Source organism: Harpegnathos saltator, unplaced genomic scaffold (assembly GCF_003227715.2).
Source record: "Harpegnathos saltator strain DR-91 unplaced genomic scaffold, Hsal_v8.6 scaffold171, whole genome shotgun sequence".
Classification (NCBI taxonomy): Eukaryota; Metazoa; Arthropoda; class Insecta; order Hymenoptera; family Formicidae; genus Harpegnathos; species Harpegnathos saltator.
In genome coordinates this window covers 1,540,001-1,561,669 of record NW_020229952.1, presented here as the reverse complement: position 1 = coordinate 1,561,669, position 21,669 = coordinate 1,540,001, and the positions used below count along the sequence as shown (strand labels likewise).

At 53.5% G+C, this 21,669-nt stretch overlaps 1 protein-coding gene across 10 annotated transcripts in view; it reads right to left on the bottom strand.

The window, feature by feature from the left end:
* Positions 1-21,669, bottom strand: part of bru3 (CUGBP Elav-like family member bruno 3) — a 657,300-nt gene that overhangs the window by 420,642 nt on the left and 214,989 nt on the right. Inside the window, exon 1 of one of the 10 annotated variants that reach the window (XM_025297150.1) lies at positions 12,088-12,153. The exons of the other annotated variants lie outside the window; for them this stretch is intronic. Within the exon in view, the coding sequence (XP_025152935.1) occupies positions 12,088-12,138 (51 nt within the window). The 5' untranslated portion in view covers positions 12,139-12,153. Of the gene's footprint in view, positions 1-12,087; positions 12,154-21,669 lie in introns of those variants that run through there. 10 annotated transcript variants of the gene reach the window in all.

The following is a 21,669-nucleotide window of genomic DNA, read 5'->3' as shown; positions in this document are numbered from 1 at the left end:
CGGGCTATTTGTAGCAATCTCGAATAACGCGAAAAGCGATAACTAATTTCAGATGCGGATTGCAAACGCTGCTCGAATACATAATGCAGGCTACCCCTCGCCGCCGCCGCCGCCGCCGCCGCCGTCCCGCGCGTCAAGCGCGCGTCCTCGGAAAAGCGTTTGAGCGTCGCTCTCTTTGCGGCTGTAACCCGATTTCACCTCGACGTGTATAACGATCACATTTCAGTCAAACGTGTTATCGTTCTTATCGAGCGTTTTCCCCATCCATCGTCGTTCATCGTCGTCGTCGTCGTCGTCGTCGTCGAGCTGCGAGCTCGATGTTGCGACGAATTATTTATATCGTTCACGGGTAAAAAGTTCACGGCAGAAACTGCCGTTCGTTCTTCCTCTTTTTCTTCCGTCCTCTCCCCCTCCGTCTCTTTCGCCGACCTCGTGATTACCGGCGGTAATCAATGGACCCAACGAAAACCCAAGGAGGCAAATAAAGGGGTTCGCGGAGGGCGCGGGACGCGGGCGCGAAGGGTAGCGTGAAAGCGGTAGCGAGGGGCACGGGGGTTGTTGAGAGCACCGTGTAGGTAGGTAGGTAGGTAGGTAGGTAGGTAACGGTAGGGAGAAACCCGCTCTCTCGCGCAGGACACACATAAAATATCAGCCGGAAGATTACCATCGTCCTGCCCCTGCCCTCGCCGGTTTCCCCGCATCCGCTTTCTGCCGCGGCAGTTTTTACCGAGAATATATGCACCAACCGGCGCTTTGTTATTTTCCCCGTCCCTTCTTCTTTTTTTTTTCGCCGGTTCTTCTTTCTCCTCGTGCCCCGGGCGCGACCAACCGACGACCCTTTTTCCCACCTACCCTTAGCTACCCACCCCCTGTCGCTCGCCACTGCCTCCTCTCCCCTCGGAGGGCCCCTTGCCTCCCCCCCCCCGCTGAGCCGCTCCTTCTATCCTATATTCCACCCACTCCTGTACGGTTTTACTTCCGGTCACGAGTGCCGCCTGTAACTTACGTGTAACGGCGTGGAATTATCAATGAGCTCGCGCCGTGAGTTTATTGCCGCGGTCGCGCGCAATCGGCGCCCCATCTCGTGTAGCTTCGTTGCCGCGGCGTTATAATTTCTCCTGCTCCTCTTCTTTTGTTTCCTTTTTTCTTTTTTTTTCCGCCAACTCGAGAGGAAGAATGTCGCTGCGCGTTATACGTACGTACGTACGCTTCGGCAGAGCGGTAATTTACGCGGCGTGGCGTGGCCCCTATCGCCATATCTGTTGACTTCGAACAAATGCAACATGCGACGTGGCACGTCTGCCCGTTTATGAAACTGCGCGTACAGAGTGCCATAGTCGGTATAAACCGGCCAGTCTCTTCATAGCCGGCTACTCGGCAGCAAAAATCGCGGGTAATACCCGGGTGATATCACCTGTCCGCCGCCCGTTATTGATTTTCGCGGCGACCGATCTCGCCTCTTTCGTTTTGCCCCCGAGTACCACCCGCGCTAATCGCGGCACTCGGTGTATCAACGGCGTGAATAATTTGCGAAATAATCGATGGGGAGGGAGAATGAGACGGTGGCGGACATCGAGATGGAGCTCATAGCCGAAGAAACTTGATTGGAAGTACGAGTACATTTGAAAACGAGAGACTCTCGATAGTTTCTAATTTTGGACACGAGTATGTATATCGAGCGTGTTGACGATTTCGAATATCTCGAAGGTTTAAAATAGTCCGAAAGAGTCGAGACCTTTCGGTTATGTTTTCGCTCTTCCGATCGATTGTTACAATTGTTACGAATTATCGCTGTCGTCGACTTTTAAAATACCTGACCGCGTCTCGTCGAAGCAATGTACTTCTCTGCTATGTTGATAGAATCTTGGAACAATGGGAATAAACACAAATAAAATTACTAAAATAAATAATTCTTGTACGAGAGAGCTTTTTAGAATTTCTTCGAATGAAAGCAAAGGACGATGAGCACCCGCTTGAAATTATCAAGGTAAGAGAATGTTCTTATATCTTTAATGTCTTGCGACTCTTCTCGTTCATTGATTCTGCAGGTTTGACGAAATTTGATTTGGATGAATATAGAATTGTAATTTCAACTCGAATGCTGCAAAAAAAGGTAAATATGTCACGAAAAATAGTCCTCGTATAAATACCGCGCGCGCAAGGTAAACAAATTTCGCAATCGGCGTGAGCGACTAATGCGATAAATGGCAGATGAAACCATAAGAATCACACCAAAAATACTGCCGAGAACATTCAACAGAATCAAACAGGAGATGTCGTGTGATCTAAAGTCGTTTCGTACTCGCGAAAACCTAAATATTTTGACGTGTTCAACGCCAAATTCGGACGGAGAATCAAACGCGAAATCTACTTTTCTCTATAAGTCACTTGCTTAACACGCAGTATTCAACGCGGTGTCCTGCTGATTAATATAGATACGCGACACGTTCAAATAACGCGCGTGGTAAAAGAAAAAAAAAAAAAAAAAAAAGAAACGAGCGAGATTGATTTTCCATTTGGGAATTTGGGACGGGTCGAGAATTAAATTACGCGCATGCCCGAATTCTATAACAATCGGAAATGTTACGAACGCGATGATTGCGCAATATTTGCATTATTTCGCTTTTCGACGAAATCAAATGAAATATTTAATAGAATTCCGTAATATCTCATACTTCGAAAGAGCCGGCCGTTGTGCCGTTCGCGATATGGCGCCGGGGAGAAGTAGACACACGCTCCCCCAATTTTTCCAAAAGTAAGGAGAGGTTGTAACAAAATGGAAACGTCGATACACATCGTAACTTTCGGCCACGATAATACTCGGCTGTCTATTCCCCACCCGTCTGGGCTAGATATCGATTGAATCTTTCCTTCTCTCTTCAATCCCTTCATCTCTCTTTCCGACCAGCCGCGCTCCAGCTGCCTCGTGATTGACGTTTCATAATTCAGCTGTGCCGCTTGATACGACATGCGAAGAGTCGCCCAGCGGGGCACTCCGGGTCAGAATTAGGGAAGGCAGCGCGGACTGCAAATTCTTTTTCGTAATTCCTCGCACATATTTCTTCGGCCACGTCGCCGATGATGTCGTCGTCGAGCGGGTGGGAAAGAGAGAGAGAGAGAGAGAGAGAGAGAGGGAGGGGGTGGAAAGGGAGAAATATCAAATTTATCACGATCAAAGGGATAAACGTAGGAGCGACGAAAGAGGGATGGACTTTTGCTGCTCTGCAAATCAAGCGCTAACGCGGTAAGCGGATTTATTTCTGCATTCGACAAACGTATCATCGCCGCGCATTCTTCGGCCGAGGAATACTTTATTCGAGTCGGGCGTCGTATTTTCGCGTTTCACCGGCCGGTCCCGGCACGGATGGCGGGGAGGAACGCAAACTCTCTCTCTCTCTCTCTCTCTCTCTCTCTCTCTCTCTCTCTCTCTCTCTCTCTCTCTCTCTCTCTCTCTCTCTACGTCGTTTGTAACGCGGTCCAATTGTCGTTCCGGATAATTCCTTCGACCGCCGGAAAGTGGTTATTACGTTGTCCACAGAAATGGAACGACCGGTAAGATAGGGCCGACTGTGCGATGTTCTTTGTGGTGGTACATGGTAGAACCGCGCGCGGTAGAACGAGAGCGAGAGAGAGAGAGAGAGAGAGAGAGAGAGAGAGAGAGAGAGAAAGAGAGAGACAAAAAGAGAGGATGCTGGATCTTTTTGGTCAAGCCCCAGGCTTGCTGTCTCTCAAAAGAGCTCTCAGCCCACGTCTCCTATCCTTTCCGTTCCTCCTGGCGACCCCCATTCAACGCCGTGCCACCTACGAAGTCAAGCTTCCTCCGGCTGCCCTAGTGAGCGAGCGGGCGAGCGCGCGCGAGGAGGGGGGGGCTTTTACTACTTTCATTACTTTTTATCGTCACTCGCTTCAAGAGCTCATGCGCCCATTTTTTAATTCGCTATGGATCGAGCAGCGCGACGCGGCGCTGCGCGGTGTCATGCTCACCGGAGACTATATTAAAGCTCGTAATTCTTACAAAGTGAAATCTAAGAGAGCCGCCGGAGAGAGCGCCTTGCTAGCCCCGGCTTTTCCTCGACGTGTGTACTTTACGATGATTAGCACGAAGCGGCGGGGCCGTGTGCATTAATCTCGTGCCACGACGCCGGCCCGTGGATCGCCTCTCCCTGCCGGCAGTCGAGAGTCCGCTACTGCTACTGAAACTTTAATCCGGCCAGTCGTAATTTTTCCTCCTTCTTTTCTCCTAACGGTTTATCGCGATCTCGGACCCCTCCTCCCCCGCGAGAAACGAGGGTCATCGTCGCGCGCGGAATTATCGTTTACGCGCATCGCGCGTCGCTCACGCCGGCGACTTTTCTCCGACTCTTCATCAGCTTTGCCTCATTCGGCGGTTTACATGGTGCGACGCGTTTACAAAGGAAGATCTCGCCGGTCGATTTCCCATCTTCCGCGTGCGCGCGCTGTTCATCGAATTATCCCGCGAGCGTGAGAGATAGAGGCCTCCCGTTGACACGAAATTGCGTTACGCGCCGACTGACCGGTGAGATAGCGCGCCTGCTTGTTTAGGTCTGGTTTTACAGCGGCGGCGGCGGCGGCGGCGGCAATCGGTTGATTACGCCCGGGCGCAGCTTTATTTCACGGGCCGCGCGCGGAATGCGACGGAATAAACCGTTATTGGGCGGTGGGCTTACGTACGAGCGTTAACGCGCCGAGGTGCCCCTTAACGTATGGTCACCGATCGAGGCGTTTCGTCGGCCGTAGCCATAACGGCGCTCGACAACAATACAAATCGAAGCCGGGGTAAGCTCGAGTGCCGTGTGTAGGCGATACGGCGCGAGAACGAGACGCGAGGCATTCCAATAAGTGGATTGACTCCTGCAAGCTCCGTGTCCGCCCTTACCTCCCGATATCGCTCTAGACGCAGTGGAGTACACGGTAAGGGATCGCGCGCGCGAGAAACCTGAGGAAAAGTAAGAGAAAAAGGAAACACAAAGTAAACTACGTTTGCAATCGCGCGTCGGCCATCGTGGACGTCGGGGATATTTGAAGCTACTCCGGTGGACTCGCTTTAATGATTCCCCTCGCGAGTAAATCAAATTCCTCAAATCGAGCGCGCGTAATTTCGGCGAAAGTGCCGATAATGTCTGTAGTGTTTTACGCATTGCGAGGGCAACACCTTCAATCATTTAGTACACGAAGCGACTACTCGACAATAAAAATGTAAGAATTTACGCGTTGCTCCGCAAGGACGTCCACACGCGGTGACGTCGACTCAACGCGAAGCAAAACTCCAAGATAATCTACGCCAATGCGTCGTCGGTTCGCACCATCCTCTTCACGCGATAAAAAGCGGACTGATAGGCCGGGAATGCCTATATTCTGCAGCGTGTCCCGCCCTAACGGAGGAGCTCCATCGCTCAGGCTTACGCGCCGCGACGACCTTATTAGACAACCCTGATTTGTGTCCTCTGGCGAATGCTCGGCATTTCCGAGTGGGTCGAGAATTTGCCTCTCCAAGTGCCGCCACGACGCCTTGCCCGGCGACGCGACGTCGGACGGATCCGTGTATAAGGAATCACGTCGGCTCAAATGATCTTAGGACCGCGACGTGGAGAAGGGGGAGAAGGAGAGGGACCGGTTTACCCCCCCCCCCTCCCCGTGCAAAGACAGATCGCTCGAATCGCCCGAGAATCGCGCGCCTGTGCCGCCGTTGAGCATCGAAATTGGCGACGAAAAAGGGGCGTATCGGGTGGTATCGGTAACAACACAGCACAGCGAGCGATACGAATCGCGCGGTTGCTCGTCCTGATGAATTACTTTCCGTTTCTTTCCGCGCGAAACCGCGCGCGAGCGAGCTTCCATTAAACAGCCCCCGCGCGAAACGTCATCAATAATTTCAGCCGCGCGGAAGATCCGGCGTTCCGTGACCGAAATTCAATCGCGCGAACGAGGCGGGAGTTTATTACGGTAAATTCGTTCTTTCTCGTTTCGGCAGGCCGGATACAATTTCCGACGTAGCGTTGCTGATCGCTCGGCCGACCGATCGGGCGGCGCGCGAGCTACGCTCAATGAAATATTCACATTATCGGCGTTCCGGTGACAAGCCGCACTTTATTATTTTCGATGGTTGACGTGCACGCGCAAAAGCGTCGGATATCCCGCTCAGCCCCGTTCGTTTATTCGCGTATCTTCGCCGCGTCAATTTTCCCGCGACCGTGCGTCAAGGTGTCTCGATGCGCGCGGAACAACAGCGATGAAATAGAGAGAAAGAGGGAGAGAGAGAGAGAGAGAGAGAGAGAAAGGGTCAAAGGTCTCCCTGTGAGAGAATTCGAGAGTCGAGCGGAGAAAAATTTGTCGCGCGAATGTCTGGCAAACTTTGCGTCGTTCGTCAAAAAATAGTGAATTACGGCTGTTTTCGGAGAAAGAATCTAAACGCAGAGAGGGAATGACTGTTTGTGCCGTCTGTGTGCAATTTTTCTGCATTTTGTAACAATGTTGTTACAAACAATATAACGACGTTGTTGCAAAATACGGGAACATTGCGCACGGACAACTGCAGCGAGGGTTCTCGTTAACGGCTCGCATGTTGCATCGGAATTGCTGCCGATTTATTCCTCGTATTTTTTCCCCACCCAAAGCAAAATGCCGCGTCGACCCAAGCGCGGTGCAACAATCGTGTCTGCTGAATCAAATCATGAGACGCACAAGAGATAATCGTAAGGATTCGCTCATTCGAATGCGCGGCCTCGTTAATAAGTTTAACTAAAGGGACAACTTTGCGATTTGCGAAACACTTGTCGAAACACTTCGGCGGCGTCCTCACCGAGGCGACGGAAAGATTTGTGCTTTTACGGTTCACGTGAAACATATATTTAGCCGGCTAAAGTAACGCATCGATGTGCCGTATTTTACCGCAGGCACCGGCGGAGGCAATTTATCGTCGTGAATTACGTGACGTAATTTTCGATTTACGCAACGCGCGTGTCGATTCGGGCCGCGCCTGAAAAGAAAATACCGGCAACATTTATGAGAGTTAATTGGGTTCGCGTAGACCGCGTCTTTTCATTAGCGTTTACAGGCTCCTGTTCCTCATCAATCTCACCGACGCGTACAACACCCTCTTCCCGCCGAACGAAATGCACGCGCTGCAGCGTGTAATGCGGTTTCCAACTATTCCCGCGGTTTCGGCCATCGAGCAACAAAACCGATGGGGGCGCGGGGGGGGGGGGGACTCGCGGAGTATTCCCCGATACTATTCTCTAAATCCACCTCCACTCGTTCGTCACACACAAACTCTTATAATTAATTACGCACGCCGGACCTGTACACGCCGCGGCGCGGCGGCCGCCCGACGGCTCGCAATTTCGCCCCGACGCGCGAGCGAGCGAGCGAGCGCGTAACCGACTTTTATCCGTAATTTGAAATTCCATTTTAACCGCCGCGAAAATGGCGGGCGGATTATCAAAGGATCTATATAGCTCGGCGAACGTTTCGACGCGGAGATAATTTTGATCGTCGCCCCCCTCACCCTCACCCCCCTCCCACCCACCCACGCGCTTTTTGTCTATACGCTGCCGAAGACAAAAGCGATGTCGTATAAAAAAAGAGGGAGAGAGAGAGAGAGAGAGAGAGAGAGAGAAAAAGAAGAAAGTTTCCATTAACGACGTATTTCTTCTCTCATTGTTCCGCGTCGCGATTGCCTCGGACTCGCCAAGGTTTTAATTAAAAGTTTCTCATTACTCCCGTTGTTTGGAGGCGAGCCTGTCGCCAGGCTTTAAGTCGCGGACATTAACGAGGCCTGTTTACGATACCGCTCGCCGTGGTAATTCCCTCCCCCTACATATACGGAAAGCAAAGTTCACATACCGCGCCGGGGTCCTCGCGCCGGTAACGTTCTAATAATTGCGCGGACTCTTTGTGGCGTTGTTTCGCAACGAACTCGCAAGAGCAACGGCGCGAGAGGATTAAACACCGGACAAAAACTCAGTTCCGAAGCGCACAAAGACCGGCGGCGAAATTTAAAAAAAAAAAAAAAAAACATACAGAGACAGAGTCGAGGAAGGAGGGAGGAGCGTGTGCGTGTGTGAAAGAGAGAGAGAGAACACACGCGATCACAGCGAGATATATCGCGGGTGAATTCTGTTACAAGCTTTTTCCCAAACCGTTCATACTCGCTGACATATTCGATTTGCATACAGACCGAGCGAATTATTGCCCGTTCGCTGGAATAGAAACGGTATCGCGTACACGGGATCGCTGGTAGATTGGGTTCATTAGCCGGTGGACATCAATTTTTCCAGTAATCAGTAATAAAGCCTGGCTTTAAACGAGCTGCCTGTGCAAACGGTTCGCGCAGGGCCTGAGGGGAAAACGGTCGACGGTTGGTCTGTTAAATGAAACAAAGCCGTTACAACGAATGGCTATCCACCCTCTGTACCCGCGAGCGAGCGAGAGGATACACAGGCGGGCGGCGGAAAGGGGGAAGGGCGAGCATCCGCGCCGAACAGAAGAGGATGAGTGCGGAAAAAGTTGGCGAGAGCAAGAGAGAAAGAGAGCGAGGGAGAAACGGGAGGAAGGGAGAGAGAGAGAGAGAGAGAGAGAGAGAGAGAGAGAGAGAGAGAGGGAGGGAGGGAGAGAGGGAGAGAGGGAGAGAGAGAGAGAGAGAAAGCGGGCGATAGCGAGTGGTTGGTAAATTAAAATTGTTTCCCGATTCGGAATGGAAACATTTCGTGGCCGCCCCGACTGCTGCTGCTGGAGTTTCTTCGTTTCCCGTTTACCGCGGCACATCCCGCGCTCGTCGCGGAACACCATGGGCGCTCTCCAGCAGCAGATGTACGTGTAAATTCGAAACTTGAGCGATCCTAAATGAACGAACTGATCGTTCGTCTTTATCCATGGACACCTCTCCGGCTGGTCGCCGAGCGAACCTCAGCGCTGGCGACAAATGCATCGCGCCAGCGGTGCACGCGCGCCCTCCCTTTTCCTCCCGTTGGCATTTAGAATTGAGTAAATACACAATGGAGTCATCGCTCTTGGCGGAATTTGGCGCGCGAGTCTTTGAATAATTCCGAGAGCGATCTCTCCGCAACTCTCTCTCCCCCCGGCTGAAGCGCCGGCGCGCAATAGTTTTCGCGTTATAAACGATTGAAAATAAAAGTTTCCCGCGGACCGCGAACTTCTGCAGTGTAATCAAATAGCGAACTTCGCCGTTTCATTTAGATTCGAACCAACTTTCCTCTGTGAAATTTTCAGTCGAGATGATCCTCGCTCAAACATCGCGTATGTTATACGTTACGAAATTCGAACGGCAGAGACGCCCCTCTCTCCCCTCCCGCCCTCGCCCGCAAAACTCGATGAGCTTCATTTCGCGTCGTTTCGCGAGAAACGACAGGAAACTCGCGAGAGGAATTCGTCATTAAAGCTTATACTCGCGAGACGCTCTGTATAAGCTTTATCCGACTGCCGCGAGAATGAAATCCAGTTTGAAGTCTTTCTCCTATCGTGAAAGTTTAGTAACTAGAGAGAGACAGAGAGAGAGAGAGAAAGAGAGAGAGAGAGAGAGAGAGAGAGAGACAGAAATAGAACGTGCATGTGTGTGCACGCGCACGGTGCAGAGACGAGGATGGAAGAAAGTGCTTGGAGATACGCGAAGCGAAATCAAACTTCAATGCCAATAAAGTGTATACTTATTAAATTGGCATCGGGACTCGGCAAACTATTTGCGCTCGCGCGCGGTTGCTCCGTTTTGCAACATGTTTAACAGATCCGATTGCACAATTCCCCGACACGCTCAAACACAACGCGATTTAACTCGATTGCACGTGCAGTACGCTGCGTATATCTGCGTCTCATCATCAACTTTCATGAAGCCGGGAGAGATCACTGCGGTGCATTTTTCACCAACGACAAAAAAGTTCCACTTCGAGGATTGTACAATTCGCCGGGAAAGAGGGAAAGAAAAAAAAAAGAACGAACCGCAAGGGGATTGAGCAACGCGCTTGTCCGAAAGCGCTGCTCTCGCGCTCGCGCGTACAGCTGCTCGCTTCGCGCCGTCGACAAGGCGAGGCAAGAAGGAGAGCTCCTCTCGCGGCAATGGCGACCTAGCGCGGCGAGATCAGCGTAAAATAACTTAGCGGAGCCATCGAGAGAGCCAACGGAGCGCCAGCCGTCCGCCAGCCTGCATTCTCTCTCACATTTCCGCCCCGGCTTCCTTCCACCGGCCCAATCACTCCCTCCCTCCTGCCGCCGTCTGGCCGGCGGAAAGTTCCAGGGGTGTTCGAGGCCGAAGCCGGATCGCCCGCGGTTTTTGCAGAAACGACCCCGGTATTTCTCCCCGAGTGAAATTAACGATCGCGGAACACCGGCGCGCACCTTCGCCGGGATAAAGCGCGGAGTTTACGGTATGCATGTACACATTCGCGCGGATAATATGTGTCCGCCGTGCTCTCTGCCACCCCCGCCCCCGCCCCCGCCGTCTTCTCTTTCCGGTGGTTGTACGCGATGGAGTTCCGCGGATGTATCGCGCGAGCCTTCGCCGTCGGCGCGGCTAGATATATACGCGGCCGCTCTTTCTGCCGTCACGGCCGCCGCGGCCGATCCGCAAGTGCGAAATATTAGGTGTGTGTGAATTAATTCGGTCCGTTTTTTCTTCCAAAAAAGACTTTAGTATGAAAAAACATGAAAAAGTACACCGATCAAAGTATTTGCCATCGCTAGGGACTGAAAAATAAAGCCTTTTGCAGACATTAGAGGTTAGAAAATTACATAGTACAGCAATTGACCGCCAGATGGACCGAATTAATTCACACACCTAATAAATAAACGCGTCTCGGCGTGACTGCAGCCGCCGTGATTATTAACGCTGATTTGATCTCCGAGATTACCCGGAGACATCTTTGCCGTCTGCGCTTGAGAAAAAACTTTCAAGATAAGAATAGCAAGAGTACAGGCATGATATTAAAGAGATCATATCGGGTTACTTGAGGGAGTACTTGAGGGCAGCCGTAATTGTTCAAGATTTAACTCGCTGAAAAACTGACGCGACCGTACAATTCGCCGCGCGTTTCCCGCAACTCGCTCGAATCGGACTCGAAAAATCGCGCTCTCTCAGTCGCGAAGACTTATCTTCAGCTTCAATTTCGTCCCGGCCCGTTTCTCAATAGACCGCTGAATTAGCCGACGATACAGAGGAATGATCGCCGCTCGAACGGAAGCGGAACGATATCAGCTTCCGAGTGTAATTTGTTGCACGCCGCCACGACTGCTTTTCGCGGAGTCGCCCCGCTGAGCGGCGAATCCTTTGACGGGGACCGAAGCCCGGCGACAATGCTGCTCGGTTTCTTTAGCCGAGCGCGCGCGCCGCACCGCAGAGGGGAAAGGTGACAAGTCCGAGAGATAAACGTTGAAAGTATACGCTACAAAAAAAAAAAAAAAAATAAAAAGAAACGAATGTACTGCGCTCGCAAGAAGCGCGCGTCGCTTTTAACTTGGCACATCGCGACACGCTTACGAACGCGGAACGAACGTCATTCTTTTCGGAATCTCGCGCGTGCTCTCATCACGACACACACGTTCGCGATTGCGAGACGTGCAGAAACGTGAAAATGTATTCAGACAATAAAACGGGAAATTTTCGCTGCGTAATGCGCACGCAGAATGCAGAGCGTGCTCAATCGAAAAAAAGAAGCGTCACGCGCGGGGAGGGGGAGGGGGTCTCCGCGCGTAATCCGTCAGTATTTTTCCAAATAGCGCGCTCGCGATTTTGACATCCAGCCCGATATTACATCGGTCGATCGTAAAATCGCGCATGGACGCGCTGGTTATTCGCGTATGCGGATGCACAGATATTTCGGAGCGAGCATGGCCAATGTGCTAATCGCGCGAGAGCGGAACGCACGGAGACCTCTTGGAGATAAAACTCGGACGTTTACTGCCATTGCGACACACGCGCGCGACGCGGAGAAGGAAGAAATATATCGTTCTCGAGCGCTATAAGAAGCCCCGTTCAAGGACGCTCTCTTTTCAGAAATGCGACCGCTCGTAACGCTCGAAACTGGCTGGAAGCCATCTATCGTCCGCAGCGATCAGTACCTTCTTCGTGCGTGAGAGCATCGCCGACGCGGCTACCTTTGTCTCTCCCATGCGCAACGCTCAAGCGAGACCGTTGGAGCAACTTACCTGAAACATAACAGACAGGGCATCGATTAGGTCGCGACTCATCGGCGCCGATCAACGTGAAATTACGCGATAATAACTCTCGCCGAATTACAGCACGCGAGAACACTTCTCTATTTATCACGCGCGCGGATATTGCGCGATAGGACGCGGCGGCGCGGCGTTAGCGCGCAATAATATACATTTTATCGCGTCAAAAGGATAATATATGACTTATGCAATTTGCGTAAATAGATATATTATGGACGTCGGCAATGGCCGTTGACCATAACTCAGGGGCATTAATCATCGCGCGGGGTGTGCGCGCGCAAACAAAGCGCGCTGAAAAACAAGGATCGCTAGCCGGCCAAGAATTTCCAAACGATACTTATAAGCCGCTTATCTCGAGGTCAAACCTCGCTATGAAACGACGTTAGGTACCGTCTACGAGGCGTCTCCCCGTCACAAAGCGGGCTTTACATATTCATGGCCGTGGCGACATACAGCGAGGTATATTAATTCCCCTGCAATCGCCCTCCCCCTGCCACCTCCGCACCGCCCTCCTCCTCCCCCGCACATATACACACAGTCCTCCTTTCACACATATCGCTTCTTTTCCCGTTTCCTTCGGCGCTCTGTCCTTGCGTCCTCGTCCTCGTCATCGTCGTCGTCGTCGTCGTCGTCGTCGTCGTCGCGTACATCGGCTCTCTCTTGCGAATTAATCGAATCGCCCCGAATGCGAAACGTTAATCAATTGATCGGCCATTCGAACGCGCGGACTCTTTTTTTTTTTTTCTTTCTTCCTCTTTATTTGCATCCGCGTCGAGAGCCGAGAGCCGAGAGCGGACCAGCGAGGCGGAATTCATGAGTTACAAATTCAGCGCCGCTGTGAATTCCATTTTCTCCCTCTCGGCCGCCGCCGCCGCCGCCGCCGACTCGCGGTCTCTTAAAGCGCGCCGACCGAAATGACGAGAGACTCGTGAGTGAAGCTCGCGGAGAAGAAGAAGAAATTCCCTTCTATGTATTACTAATTAGGGCGAACGCGCGTATCCGCGTCCATTCACGGGAATAATTATCCTCGGCGCCCGGCAACGCGCCCGTCGAAAGGCGGCAAGAAGGGAGCGGAACGTCGGGCTCGCGGAGGACCCGCTAGGGGCGAGGGGTGAGGAAGGGGAAGGATGCCGAGGTCGAGCGTAGAATTTCGCGTTATTAGTCGACGACGCAAAGATATTCCCGGACCGTTTATGTCGGGGACGCAGCCGCGATTTTCTTCTCCTCGTTATCGGCGCGAGGTGCTCGCGCGGAAAAATTGCATGTAACGAATCGTGACGGGCCGGCCGATCCTCGTTTCCGATCACGTTTCCGCGGTATTGAATCATCCAATTAGTGTCGTCGCGTGGTGAGAAACGGAGATATGACACAGCGGATAGAGGTGGGAGCAGGTGCCGATGCGTTCCGAAAGACGCGCATGCCGGAGCGCGCGCAAGCGTTAAAAGGCGCACACGGTGGATCCGCTGAAATTTCCAATTAGAGACACGTCCGCTCGAGCGGCGGCTTTAACGAGATAAATCCGTCCGCCATCCGTACGAATTAAACGGTCCCGGCGCGCCCGCCGCCGATTCGCCTTCTCCGGCCGAAGTAATCTCGCCTGCGTTATCGTCTCGCATCGTCTGGCAACCTCCACGGCGGCGATGCGCTCTTCCTCGCGAGACGCACCGGCCGCGAAAAATCGCCGGCTGGAGCGCGCGTAACGAATAGTCGCGCTGTGAAGTTTCCGAATTCCGCATGATTCTCCGAGAGTCCAGATATCCAGCGCGTAAGTAGGTTAACTCGCTGGGCTTTTCCGGATTAAGGGGAACGCAGCCAACCTCCCTTCTTCTCGCCCTCGCTCCCTTGCCCTCGTTCGCAGGCGGGTCAGGCGACGGAACGCCGAAAACGTGGGCGCGCGTTAAATCACGCTGGAGACCCGGCCGGAATTATGGCGAGTTTTATGTAGCACGCGTATGGAGGAAGAAAGTGGAGGAGCTTTCCTCTCGCCGGGGAGCCGGCCAGGAGCTTTGGAAAATATTATTGCGCGAGCGCCGCCGCGAATCTAAAGACACGAGTGAGAGAGAGAGAGAGAGAGAGAGAGAGAGAGAGAGAGAGAGAGAGAGAGAGAGGGAGGGAGGGAGGGAGGGAACGGCAAGGGGTGATCCGGAAGTGCCCATCCGAAGCGTCCGGACTGTAATGCGCTCGACTTAACCAGATAACTCTTCTTAACGAGGCTCTCTCCTTCGCTCCCCAGTGACTAGTCTCTTGCACGACGAGTCTCGCGCTATTGTTCGTTCAGTAAATATAACCACGCGATAAATTCGACGTGCGAAGAGGTCATAGGGGGAGGGGTCAGGGGGCCGGTTTCCTGTCGCATAAAATATTCGGCAATTCATTTTAGCTAGCACACATAATTAAAGCGCCATGTGTGCGGGAGGTCTGCTATAAATCTCCGGGATCAGCAATAACGTCGGAGACTTGGCCGTTGCCGTCGGTAGCGCGCGGATGATGGTGATGGTGCAATGGAAGTGTTGGTAGCGGCGACGGTGGCAGCGGTGGTGGTGGTGGTGGTGGTGGTGGTGGTGGTGGCGCAGGGTGCCTACAATTCGTCGGATAGTCCCGGTGAAGAACGGTCTGGCATCAAGTCGCGAGAAATTATGTGAATGTTCTCGCCCTACACCAAGACCAAGGAGGGACAGGGGATGGGAGACGAGCCCCACCTCTCCCTAGCACCGCACCCTAGCAGGGAGCCAGGAATCAGGAAGCCGTGAGCCGCCGCCGCCGCCGCCACCGCTGAGGTGTCTAGACTTGGCTCGGCTCTGCACTTTGCACGCCGTACGTATTCAAACCGATTTGCGAGGATTCGCGCGACAAAAAGTCACGGGAGGAGAACCTGGGATTTACATTGGTAATGCGTGCGCCGCGAGCGCGCGCGAAAGGGCCGAGAGAGAGAGAGAGAGAGAGAGAGAGAGAGGGAGAGAGAGAGGGGAAGAGGGAGCGGAGGAAGGATAACTCCGGAGGAAAGGCAAAGTCGTGGCGGCATAGCGGGAATGCGGCCGTTCGTCTGGTCCTCGAAATAATTCCGTTCTCCGGAATGTCCTTCACGTCGCGCCGGCCGGCCGGCCGGCTGAATCGGCATTCGGTCATTCGTACGTCGCTCCTCGCGAGCACTGGCGAGCGACTCGTTCGCCCGCGAGGGATAAAGATTGATCCTCGCCTCGCCTCGCCTCGCCGAGGTTACACAAGCGCGCGCGGCTTAGATCACGCTCGAAAGTTCCCGGCCGGCGTGAAGATGCAAATGCGAGCTAAACTCGGGACAATCGGGAACTCGTCGTCATTTGTGGCGTCCCCCGTGTCACGAGGTCGGACGTAGAGAGAATGTCCCCGAGCCGGTGTCCCGGAGCCATGATTATACAGCAACATCGTGGTCGTTTATCATTCCGGCTATGCGCGGCGGCAGGCAACGCGATCTGTCTCTTCGCGGTAAGATAGCCAAACCCTTATTCGAGGAGGTTGGCCGGGAGCGCAGCCGCATCTGGACTGCCTCCAAAAGACCAAGACACCCTAGGATCTCCTGGCTCGCTCCAGATCTCCCTTCTCTCCCCGTCCGACTTCATAAATTCAGGCGCGCTCCCTACCTTAAGCCAGAACCGCGTAACTGTTTCTAACCAATTATTATAAATAAAATGTGGCCAGCCGTAATGACAAACGGCAGGAGCGGGGCCGACGCGCGGTATGCCGAGCTCTTCGCCAATGGGCTCGGAGCCATCCGCCCTACCGGGCTGTACTAGTCGAAGGATTACGGCGACCTTCTCTCTCTTCTTCCCCATTTTCCCCTTCTATAATGGCCGATGCAGTCTGCCCCGCGAGATCTATGAGGTAGAAAGTTCGGGTTTTCAGTTCCAAGAACTGATATTAGACATAATGTGAAATTGCTAAACCGAAATGTATTCGACGATATATTCGCCGACTGAGGAGTCGTAGATTCGACAACTGATGACTCCGTCTCTGAGTCACTCGAAAAAAATGCCCGCTCGCTTTTTTTCCTTCCTGCCGCGCCGTGTCGCGCACGACGCACGATGTGTCCTCCGGTCCGAGAGAGAGAGAGAGAGAGAGAGAGAGAGAGAGAGACGCGGCGAAAAAACTTTCCTCAAGGCGATCTCAAAATAGCCGGTCGAAATCTCGAAAATCGGGTCTTGCTCGATAAAAGAGCCGCTGTTTCAACTGAGAGACGAGAGATCGAGAGATGCCTCCTTTTTTCTCCCCTCTTACGAGCCACCTCGCTCCTCCACGACGATGTACGTATTAAGAATAATGCACGAGTCGCGCGCTCCGCGCAAGGCTCGGGAGGAGATAGCGTGGCGGCGGAAAACTAGCTGGCAAAGAGGTAGCAATAAATAAGCCCGCGGGCTTCTGTATCACGATTAAAGCCATATTATGTTTGTCAAGACGCTCGTGATTGTTGTTTACAGCCGAAAAGCAGCTGTCTCATTCTGGCAAACTTTGCTGGCACTCGGTGTGCTGATACGAGTTTCACTTCGTCAGCCGTCGAGAGCGCGGCTGAAACTCAGCCGAGTTTCTTTGTGAAATTCCGTTAATGAATAAGCTGGGATTAGTACAGCCCGTTTCAACGATGCACTTCGCGACGATGCATTGTCCGCGCGCTCTCGTTGAACCGTCGTACCGAAATTCTCATAATTTCATCTCCACCGCAGTGACACGCGGTTCCTCCTCGTTGCAGCTTCTAAACGTAGTCGGTGGCGAGAGGAAAGCCACAGCAACACGTCGCGCCTCCGGGACGGTTAAGAATTCGACCGAAGACGACGACTCTCACCGGTCGATTCGAAGAAGCTGCCTTCGTGGAAAACAGCCGAGAAGGCCTCTCCCCTGCCATCGCGATCGCGCGAGCATCGATCGCGGGACGTATCACGAGTACACCCGAGTACGATTACACACGGAAGCAATTAGTGTCACCTGTCACAATGTACGCGCGCCCGAGCCAGGGGATAATTCCTCAGGGCTCATCGTTGTGCCTCACCCACCTGGTGAGGAGCGGCAGCAGTTGTAGCCTCATCCTGTCCGCACACGCAGCGCCTGAGCCTGAGCCTCGCGTAGAATGTAACTTTGTGACGTCACACCACAAACACGCCAGAAGGCGAGAGAGCCTAGTTACAAGCATTATACCTAACCGCTCCGCCTCGTTACGACAAGATGTGCTTCTGGTTTTCACTGCACGCGTGCAGCCGGTCTGCGGGTTAATTCGTGCGAGGAAGTTTCGAGGGCAAGAGTAGAGGTAACAAAGCGTGCGCGCAGGGCTGCGGAAAGGTGGCGAAGGGGAGCGATGGGGAGCGGAGCAGACGGCTGGGAAGGCGGCAGGAGGGATTGCGTTAGCGTGGCACCAAGGTAAATCCAATCGATCTTCCTCACGCGAGAGGCATTAACGAATTCTGCTATTCGACGAGCTTAATTCGCCGAGCCCGCCGCCGCGCCGCGCCGCGCCGCGCCGCGCTGGCTCGTGTGTATGTAATTAGCGTACGCACACTGCCGGAGATAAGTAGCGCGTGCGTACGATGCGTGAGTCGACGTTGAATGCTCGCTCTCTTTCTCTCTCTCTCTCTCTCTCTCTCTCCCTCTCTCTTTCTCTCTCTCCCTCTCTTCTTGAATATTCCGAAAGAGAAAGGCACGAGTACGAGCACGAGCTACGTGCTCCCGTACAGACACTTTTTGCTTTATTATTTCAATTGCCGGCGGCGGCGGCGGCGAAGGACTCGTATACCGTCGGCTATTAGGCTGAGCGCGGTATTTTTCCCGCGAATTATGCAAATCCGCGTCGCTATTGAGTCGAAGGCGAGTTCGGCGGGCGAATTGATTCGGAGAATCGCGCTGCATTGCGGTGCGCGGACGGATGGACGGGGGGGGGGATAATCCCCTCGGAATGATTAAGGCGCGGCGCGCGTCGCGCAGCACAGATCGCAATAGGCGCGAGGAAGTTTTCGGGAGCGCCAGGCGGATTGATACCTCGTGCGAAACGTTTCAATCCCGCGGAGCCGTGCGCACGCGCGCGGGCCGTGCCCGGCGAATAACAAATTGCCCGGTGTAATATGAACCGATACGTTCTCGTTAGCGCGATGGAGTACAACGCGCGCGGGATATTTCCCCGCGCGGAATCATCCCCTCCCCACTACTCCTGCTCGCCTTCTACGGGCGCCGCTTACATGAGAAGTAGGACGCTAATTACATGGCTGTTAATCGTGGCCTTTCCAAAGTAACTTATGCGAGTTGGCTTGCTACCTCGCGAGGCAAAAGTTCATGCATAAATTGCTATGTTGCTCGCCTCATCGAAGGGGGCCAAGGCGGCGGAGGGTGGCGCCGAGAAAAATTGCGCACGGGGTGAACTCTTGCGAGAAATTCCGTCTCCGCAAATGATTCGCTTCCGACCTTCCGGGTTTGCCCGAAAGCCGAAATCGGTATTTACCCAGCTTTCCCCGTCGCAAAACTGTTATAAAGTACGCAAATATTCCCGCGAGCTTCTCGTATTGTTCCGAACGTTGAATTCGTATACTTTCCGCACACGCCGCGCGTCTATTATTCGCCGGTGTTTCCTGGTAAGCAGAGCCGAGGAATAAAGAGCGCAAATATTCGCAGAAAATCCACATCTTCCCGATTTTCGACCCAGAAGCAGCCGCACGCCGGCCTGTGGGCGGCGGTGGGAGAGAAAAAGAGAGAGAGAGAGAACACACCGGTATCAACCTTCTCCCTCAGGAGTCTCGGTATCTACTTTCGGGTGAAAATAATTAAAATGGAAGGCGGTTTGAGCGGCGGGAAGGCAGAGAGAGAGAGAGAGAGGGGGGGGGGGAATGGGGAGGGGAGAGCGCTTCCGCGACGCAGCGCAAAATATCGACGAGATTACATTGCGCCGGCTGTAATGCGGATGCAAATGCGATGGTAAAATATTCCGAGTGTGCAAATTAAAATGACACTGAAATATATATGCGCGTACAGCTTCGCGGCGCTGCGCCGGGCTTGTATAAATTGTTTACGTTGCACCCAGTTTGCGATATTATACCGAAAACGCGCGCGCTCGATGTGTGCAAAAATACACGCGGGCACGCACTCACGCGCGCGCACACACCGCTCCGAGCACTTTGTGCCGGCTGCGTATCCGCGGATGCCAGTTTTCTAGCCGGTATACCCTCAATCGCATCGCGCCGGTAATACGATGGGCGGAGGAAAAGCGAGAGGCGCGCATCGCCCGAGGGAGGAGAAAATTCGCTGAAAATTCCCAATGTTTATTCATATAATTTGCATGTAATTATTTCTGATACGCCGTCCGCCCGGCCCGGCGCGATGTATTGTGCGTGCGGCACTATGTGCCCACGTGCATGACCACATGTGTGTGTGTGTGTGTGTGTGTACGGTTACAAAGCGGGAACGCACAAGAAAACGCGAACGGCCAATTGTACGAGCGGATCACCGAGGCCGTAGGACGCGCCTTGAATGTCCGTCACCATTTATCTCGCGCGCATTTTAAAATGGTCCCCCCCGCTCTGTCACGGCGTGTCGTTCTGCCCGTTGGAGAGCGTGCCGCGTGCGAATATTATCGTGCGGCCGGGAAACTTGCCGCGGCTGCTCGGGGAAACTCGAGGAAACTCTCGAGCGCGAGCGCGAGTGGACGATACTTCGTCCCGTGTTTGGGATCGCTTCTTAATGCCGGCCGGGATAAATAACGTGCGCGCGATGCTGCTCGGACGACGAGGGAAAATTGCAGTCGCCCTGCTTGTACGGCGCGCGTTTGCAGTTTGACATAATGGCGGGATATTGCGCGCCCCGTTCTCCTATGAAAATGGACGCTGTTTATACGCGACGGAGTAACATATGCGCTATAATATTGCCTGAACGCGCGCGCGCGCGACAAACTGCGTCGTTGAGATGCACGGTTAATTTTGATCCAGCTGTATAACCGGCAGAGAGAGAGAGAGAGAGGGGGGGGGGAGAGGGAGGAGAGAGCGACGGGCAACGATATTCCGGCCGCGCGCCGCTTTGCCGGTGGCGATTCTTCTATTTTGTCCCTCCGCTCTCGCGCGGCCTTCTGCCTTTTCTTCGCCGCTCGTCCCGGCAAATACTCCGCCAGGAGGAACGGGGCACGTAGATATAGCCGGAGTGCAATAATTTCACGGGCTGATCGCCGTGGAATCGCGTCGTTCGCGGGAAAGGGACGATTGGAAGTATAATTGAACCACCGTCTCGCGATTAATATCCACGGCGGCGGTGCGAGAGAGGCGCGGAGGACATTTTTCATTAGAGCCCGTCCGCCCGTTGAATTCGTTTAACTCTCGGCATTCCTTCGATCATCGCCGTACAGGGATCGCTGGATTTCCACGCCGCAGTCCTCTAAGCGTAGTCTCACAATTTCATGCCAACAGCGTCGCGTATTATTCATGCTTCACATCGCAACGTCATACGATAATTCCGTGACACCACGGACTGTGCTGATGTAGAAATAATCATTGCGGCTGAACCTCCGCGGTTGGTCCTCCACCGTAACGCGTGCTTTGACCTCGCCTTGAATCTAATAATTTCTGTGATAACAACCGCGCAATCGTGCACGTCGCAAGATGTAGACGCTCGCGAGCAAGCTTAATTATAAAGCAAATTGTTCTCTCCTCTCGGTGGATCGCGAGATGTTTCAGCGTGCGCGTTCTCCCCGACACGTTTTAACACTCTCTCGCTCATTTCGCCAGGAGAAAACGAAAACGTCTCCCATAAATATGCAACAAACATCCCGTCCGGCCTGTCTCGCGAGAGTGAAACCGAGAATAAACATTTCACGGGCCTCGTTATAGTCGCGCGCGCGATTCAGCCGGCCGACGCCCGGTGTGCGCTTCGTCGTCGTCGTCGTCGTCGTCGTCGTCGTCGTCGTCGGCATGTGAGTTACCGTCGCCGTGTAGCCAGCTGTGGCGATCTTGTCTCGCCAGACACGTGTACACTATGCGCAACATCCATTTATACGGTTGGCACTCAACTTGGCACCAGCCATGGTTGATGAGCCCTCGCCGGTGGAGGGAAACGGCTATTAGTCATCGTTATACGTCATCTTGATCCCGAGTGCAGACCGACGACGAGTGCGTGGGAAATGGCTAACCCGTTTCGGTCAACACGTCGCCTAAAGACGGGCCTCGCTCCCTTATGAATAAGGGAGGCAAGCTTCTTTTCTCTCGCCGACCGAGCGGAGGAAACGGGAGGCGATCTCGCTGGTCCGTTCTCCGAGGAGACGGCGGACTTTCGCGCGCGGATCGCCGCGACTACGCGTTGGGTGGGAGCTACTCTGTGTGCTCCCGTGTATGTGTATGTCTGTGAAAAAGAGAGAGAGAGAGAGAGAGAGAGAGAGAGAGAGAGAGAGAGGGAGAGAGAGAGAGAGAGAGAGAGAGGGGAGGGCTTGAAATGTGGGTGTACGTACTCGCAGGGGCCATTACCACCCCAGAAGCGCTG